This window comes from Malus sylvestris, chromosome 15 (assembly GCF_916048215.2).
Source record: "Malus sylvestris chromosome 15, drMalSylv7.2, whole genome shotgun sequence".
Lineage (NCBI taxonomy): Eukaryota > Viridiplantae > Streptophyta > Magnoliopsida > Rosales > Rosaceae > Malus > Malus sylvestris.
This window is the reverse complement of record NC_062274.1, coordinates 45,802,667-45,809,808: the sequence shown is the minus strand read 5'-3', so window position 1 is coordinate 45,809,808 and position 7,142 is coordinate 45,802,667. Positions and strand designations below refer to the sequence as shown.

General features: G+C 39.8%; 1 protein-coding gene across 1 annotated transcript; it reads left to right on the top strand.

Annotated features, from left to right (window-relative positions):
• Positions 1–180: 180 nt before the first annotated feature.
• Positions 181–3,054, top strand: LOC126601573 (uncharacterized). Its single transcript, XM_050268302.1, has 6 exons — positions 181–684; positions 790–1,062; positions 1,941–2,098; positions 2,233–2,338; positions 2,435–2,560; positions 2,647–3,054. Exons 1-6 carry the CDS (start codon positions 493–495, stop codon positions 2,782–2,784), a joined length of 993 nt encoding a protein of 330 aa, XP_050124259.1. The 5' UTR covers positions 181–492; the 3' UTR covers positions 2,785–3,054.
• Positions 3,055–7,142: the final 4,088 nt, after the last annotated feature.

Here is a 7,142-nt window from a genome sequence, read left to right as displayed (position 1 = left end):
GCTACAATTATTATAATTTTTAAAGATACCATATGTTTGTAACCGTTAAATAAACGAGACGGAATTGGTGAAAAATGATCCGGATATCCCTTTCCCATTTTTTGCCATTCATTTTCTTTTTCGTTTGCCACGTAGATCCAGGTGACGCCCTACTTTATAATGAAGCTCCAACGGCTAGCGCCTTTCATTTTGAATTCTTCCAGACCGAAGTTCAAAAAGTATACAGAAAGCAAAAAAGAGAGAAGAAATCCCTAAATAAACCCCTCCTCTTGATTTCAGACCCCAAAATTCCCAAATCTCAAATCTCCACGCCCCGTGAATTCCAAATTCACCATTTCTAGGGTTTCAATTCGCACCCAGAGTGATTACCAGTACGCACTCTCTCATCCTCCTATCAAACCTTAGCGGAAGAAAAATCAGATTTTTTGTTGTTGCGATTTCTAGGGTTTTGGCGACTCTAGGTTTTTCTAAGATCGAGAAGGAAGAAAAAAAATGGATCTTCCGCGGGAAATTGACGACTATATCAAAGAATCGATCGACCACTCCTTGGGCCTCCCTGTGTCGACGCACACCCTCGAATTGAAGCTTCGATGCTCCGAAGAAGTGAAACGGCGGCTTCAGAATCAGTATTCACTACTCCTCTCGAAACTGAAGGAGAAAGAGCACGTCCTGGAGCGCTATAAGGTTCATAATTTTACTCGTATAATTGTATCGATATATATATATATATATATATGTGTGTGTGTGTATTTATTTGTTTTTTGGGATTTTGATTGTTTTGTATATTAGGCCGAAGCGAGTATGAATGCACAAGCTTTGAGGAAGTTCGTTGAGGAGAATCAGAGATTGGCGTCGGAATGTGCGCATCTGGTGATTCAGTGCAACAAGTGGGAGAGAGAATGCTCGCTCTACGATCACGACAGAGAGGCTTTAATGGATTTTGGGAACGAGGCTGATCAGCGTGCCAAGGAGGCGGAGATTCGTGTTCAGGAGTTGGAGGACGAAGTCAGAGAGTTGAGTGATGAATTGGGGTTCTACAAGCACAAATTGGAGATGCATTCGGTAATTTCTTCAACCGTTTCTTATTTTTGAGCTGTGATTAGGTTTTGATCAATTGAAAGAAATGAACTGGGCAATGGGTTGGAATTTTATTATGGTGGTTAATACAGTGAATTGCTTGTTTTCTTTCATTGTGTAATGTTCTCGCGGAATGCTATTACGTTTTTCTGGAATGTTATTCAGCTTCATGAAATTTTCTTTGTGCTTGGTGAAATGGCATGTATGCTATTACGTTTTTCTGGAATGTTATTCAGCTTCATGAAATTTTCTTTGTGCTTGGTGAAATGGCATGTATGCTTTTACAAGATTCATTTTTTATTTAGATGCTGTAAATAAGTTGTTAGTCCTGGTTTCAATATTCCTCAATGTTTTTCCAGCTTTGTGCATACATCACATACATTTGCACACAATCACTGACAAAAACTTAGAATAAATCTTGTGATTTTTTTGGGTTTTACACATTCCAGTTTCTTTGAAGCACTGGGAAGAACAAGTATACCGATTACTTCTGTGCAATTTTCTTCTGATGTTGATGGCAAAAATTAGCAAGAAAATTAGTGTAAACCCCAGAGAAATCAGAAACTTAGATGGAATGAATCAATTAGAATAAGCGCAAAAGACTCAAATAATTGGTTTTCGACGCTGTAGAATGCTTCTCAGTCATGAATTTGAATTCTGACATATTGCATATTTTTGTTCTAATATTTTTCTATTTCAGATAATGTTAGTCATTTTGTGAAATTCGGGGATTTAGTTTCTTTTTCCTATCCCACTATCTTGTTTCTTCTCTTCCGCGTTGATTACGATTGACAAATAGGTTAACAATCCAAATCTACTTTTATATGATTTTATGAAGACTAATAGAAGTTTTTATGTTGAAGGTTGAATCATCTGCTGAAGACACAACCATTGAAGAGAAACTACTGGATTCTGTTTTGGCAACATTGATCAATACAGATGAAGCTGTGTCTGCACGTGCTTTTCTGGAGGCCAACAAAGGAAATGAGTCATGTGGAAGGTTGCTAAAAATGTGGAACTGGTGAGTTTATTTGCAATTCTTCATTCTTTTTTTCTTGTTTTTTCAACTGGTGAGTTAGAATCTACCTTTGTGCAAAGTCTATTTTGAGAGTTGCTCCTATCTGAATATGAACTTCTGGTTTCTGATTGTGGTAGCTTGAAGCCGTCATCTCAAAAAGTTCTATCACTAGTTGCTGAGGTAAAGACGCTTGAGAAGGATAAGGAACATCTAAGAATCAATCTTCGGACGGCTGAAGAAGAGGTAAGGAGTGCAGAAAATTTCGAACCTTTGCTTCTTTCCCTGATCTGTCCTCTCTTGATTTTTCCTGGAATACTCTGTATTGTATGATGTATGCAGGTCAAATTGCTTTTTGAAGAAAACAAAGTCCTAGATGTGGAGAACAAAAGATTACTGAGGCTATACCAGAAGGAAAGAAACCATTCTGCGTCTGGTGGAAAACATATTGACAGTGCATCAGCGAAGGTGAGACAAATGGAAAATAATTGCTTTGACTCGTTTGTTCTATGTATTGATCTGCTCTAATATATTGCATTGTTTCTCCGTTGCAGTCAAATAAGCGCAAATCAAGCTCTAAGATAAGCAGCCCGATTCAAGGGAAGATTGATTTCAGTGAGCAAGAAGCAGCAAGACAGCCCCTATCACCCTTGCGCTGTAACTCCCCTAACTCTAGAACCTATAAGAAGTAGTAGAAATTTTTTCAAACAGTCCCCTTTGTACCTTGTGTATTCAGGATACCTTATGATTGGGGGTTAAGATCACAGAGTTCGGAATGACTAACAAGTTTGATTGTAAGAATCACTTGCTAAGTCTTTTAGTAAGTGGTAGGGAATTGTTCTTTTCAAAGGCGATGCCAAGTTCTCGTCTTTAAAAACTGGTATTTCTAGGGATGCAGCAATTACATACAGTTGTGAAATTGTTTGCGTTTATGATGAATTTCTTAAAAAATTTGTCCACAACAGGTATATTTCCAAATACATTCTCAACCTGTTCATGTTCTTGTATCTTACTAAAACCACAAACTAAAGCGATAGGACTAATAGATGGAGAAGTTTACCAATTGTGAGTTTGCCATGTCACTAGTGTAGTACTAGACGACAACCACACGTAATGTGTGTGTGTGTGAATAGATTTTATTTATTTGTAATTTTTATTGTAATTTCCCCAAGTCCTAAGTCTTAGTGTTTATGTAGCAGATCGTACCCAGTGCACAAGGCTCCCGCTTTACGCAGGGTCTGGGAGAGGTGAATGTCGGCTAGCCTTACCCCCATTTATGGAGAGGCTGCTCCCAAGTCTCGAACCCGAGACCTACTGCTCTTAGTGTTTATGTAGCAGATGACTGTTGAAAATTTCATTTTCATACCCAGTTTTTGGTACGAGAGAATCCAAGAGGATTCATCTCGCTGCCCTTCTATCAAGAGTCATAATAGAATTCAAAAAGAAGACGGGTCAGAAGATACTGATGCCGATGGTGGTGACATTCCACGAAGCGGGGGCGAAAGTCTTATACAAGACGAGAATTCTGATGGATTCAATTTATATGACAATTGACTCCGTAACCTCTAGTGCGCAGCCTCGTGAATACAACCGTGAGGTTGTGAAGTAGATCTTGTGCAATTAATAAATAAATAAAAAAAGAATGAAGGAGCGGAACCTTCCTTTGACTTACTTCGGTGGCAAGAGATTCGGGAATTACTACGCAAGATAAGGGGACTCTGTCAAAGAGGCACACTCATCTCAATGGCTTGACGGAACACGGCCACACACCCTTTTGTTGTCAACGCGACTGAAACGAAAGAGTGGCACCTCATCCACTGCTTTGTACTGAAAGTGGTGCTCCTCGTCATGCTTGCCATGGGAGGGGATGATTACAAACCATCCATTTTTCCAGTCCCGGTCTCCCTGAGTAGTCGGGGGATCCCTTGTATCATTCCGTCATTTCACAAATGTAGGGTCTGTAAGGGTGACGAAAGGTAGGATGCCCCTGTTTGGGTTTTGTTTTCTAAACTGGGTTTGCCGCAAAGGCAACCCTCCATATTTGGACGCTGGTTCAAGTCAACAGTGGCAAAGATTGCCTACTTCACTTCGCTTCACTTCCACCTCACTTCGTTTGCTTCGTAACCTCATGTTTACACAAAATGTTGTTGTAAAGGATTTCCCACTATGGTCTCGAGAGAACAATCCTAACCCAAAGCTTGGAAAACAGTTTATAATCCTGCCTTCGATCTCTGCAAGCGGAAGGTTTCACACTCAACCAGCAGGAGATTGCTCGACCATACCATTAGGGAGAGGGGATTGAGATGATCTTGAAAGTCAGGCGAAGCCAAGACACATCCATACTAGAAGCCATTTGAACTTCTAAAAAAAGGACTCGGGGGTGACCTAACCGAGTCCATCTTGTTTCCTTGTACCATTCCAATGTGATTAAGATCAACCTGATACCTAGACGTTTCGAGCTTTGTATCGATCAGATGCATCAAAGGAGTGAGGGGAGGCTTGAAAAACTGCCGGAATGGTCCTATAGGTATCTTTTCCCACCGGAGGTAGTGCCTATCGGGAGAAGGGGTTGAAATGAGGTTTCTATTACCAGAAAGCGTCCATTTAGATGATATCTAGTGGCAAGCACAGACCTGATGAGATCCCTATTTCCATCCTATTCATTCCTTAAATAGGCAAGTCCCTTATGCAAGTAAAGAAAAGGGTTTGGGATCAGCTGCAAGTTACAAAGTCAAAGTAGTTGTGAGGCACCGAAGGTGTCCATGTGGAGAAGCGACGGCTCCGCATGAAATTACGAAGTACTGAATTTGCATATAGAAAGACGATGGATCCATGTCTTATAACAATGTACAGATAAATGCTACAAGTAGCCATAAGTAGAAGAACATGAAAGATTGAGACTTATGTGGATAGCTTAATAAAGAAAAAGGGAATGAAGCCCCCAGAATTGATAGTTCGATCCATCGATAGAAAAGTAAAAAGGTTTATGGGACTTGGCTTCATGATAAGGAGGCTATCAATAACTTAGTTGTTAGTTTTTTACACTGTTCTAAAAATCCCCGCCTAGCGCCGCCTAGGCCCTGCCTAGGCGCTAGGCCCCAGCCCACCGCCCCGATTAATGCCTAGGCCCCAAACCACCGCCTAGACCACCTAAGCACCTGCCTAGCCCGCCTAGGCACCCGCTTAGCCCACCTAGACCCGCCTAGGTTGCAACTCACTTAGACAAAAAAACATAACTTTCATTTTGCATTTTGTTTTTTTCAATAAATTGTAAGAGACTTGTTGCATACTTGAATGAACAAACATTATATCCTTATTTCACATGTTTTCATTATGTTCCAATACTTCATGATATATATGCATTCTATTTTGTAGTTTATGATGAAATTATATATATTTCAAGTAGAAGCAGACACTTATTTACATAAAATATGATAGATTTACTTAAATCCGCCTAGTCCGCTTAGGCGCTAGGCCCCAGCCCGCCGCCCGACTAGCGCCTAGCGACTTTTAGAACCTTGGTTTTTTATTCATTGAGGAATCTGTTAATGGGAATATTTGTTCACTCCCTGGCGTATTTCCCTCTCTTGGTCCTAGTAAGATAATTGCTCTTGGCATACCTTTGCTTATGGGGGAAGTAAAAGCGAGTTTGTTTGGATTGGTTTTGTGCATCAACAAATTTGTTTTGAAAAGTCCAACATATTTTGCTCTCCTAATATTGGTGCTGGTCTTGCCTATAAGATAAGTAATGTTTGTGGTTCTTCTTTGACTAAGTAACTCCCTTGGGGTGCCCCTCATCTATTCTCGAGTCACAAGTCCACTACAAGGATATTATTGAGAAAAGCCAAAAAAGGCTTGTTGCTTGGAAGGCTGTATGTTTATCTTTGGCTAGGAGAGCTACTCTGATTCAATCAGTGACATCTTCCTTCCAATATATACCATGCAGTCAGTAAAGCTACCAATTAGCGTTCGTAAGCGGTTGGAATAGCGTAAGTTTGACGCAATAAAACTCAGTTTGGTTCAATCTTTGGTTAACAATGCCAATGCCTTGACCAGATTGAAGCATGGGTTACGGCATGCCATGAGGCTAATCTAGCAGAGAAGAGAATAGCGAATTTGACTCACTTTCTTTCATGAATAAAGGGGCCAAGCATTATAGGAGGACGCGCTTTAAAATGATCGAGGGGGCGATAGATATGCAAAGCGAACCCAATGCCACAGGGCTGAAGCCTTCGTGTTCATTCTCTGCGTTGTACGTAGCCCCGCTCGCTCTTCCTTTGCTGCTTTCGTGTGTGGCGAACTATGCTAGCTGAGCAGTTTCTCATTCTGCTTCTGTGGTGTGGGCAATTCCACCACTACTTATTGATCCAACTAACTAATCTCCTAGGTACAAAGGCCTGATTGGGACTCACAAGATGGCTCATCAAAGGGCTTAATCTGCTAACAATTTTTTTTTTTTAGAACTCACTTTGTAAACAGTATAACGCAAGCTAATAGGTTCGATGAACAGTCACTCACTTTTGACAGCTATACAATTCTAGAAGATGCTCTAGAATTGTGTCAATCATGTTTATTAGAAGGGCACAATAAGTAGTCTATTAGCTTAATATTAGGAAGACTATAAGAGAAATTTCATGTCATTTAGTACTAGAGTCTAGCGGTATTCATCTTTATTTGTAAGTGAGAGGTATTAAATTCGATTCTCAACAAAAGCGAATTTGAACCACATTATTGCTAGCTCATTATGAGGTTTAGCCTACTCTCTCACCCATTTAGTGTAGACAATATCGTTAAAAAAAAAAGACAAATTTCATGAGATCAACACCTAATAAATGTCTTTATTTCCATTCAAACTCCCCATTAATTAGGTGAAAACTGAAAGAGTAATGCTAGGAGAACTAAGTTTTGAAAACTAAATAATATGGAAGTTGATGACTAGATTATTAAACATATCTATTTGCTATTGGTGACATATCATTTAGTTTGCAAATCTAATCTCCCTAATATTACTCAAATTGAAAAGCAATGTTGTAATAATATTTCCCCCAAC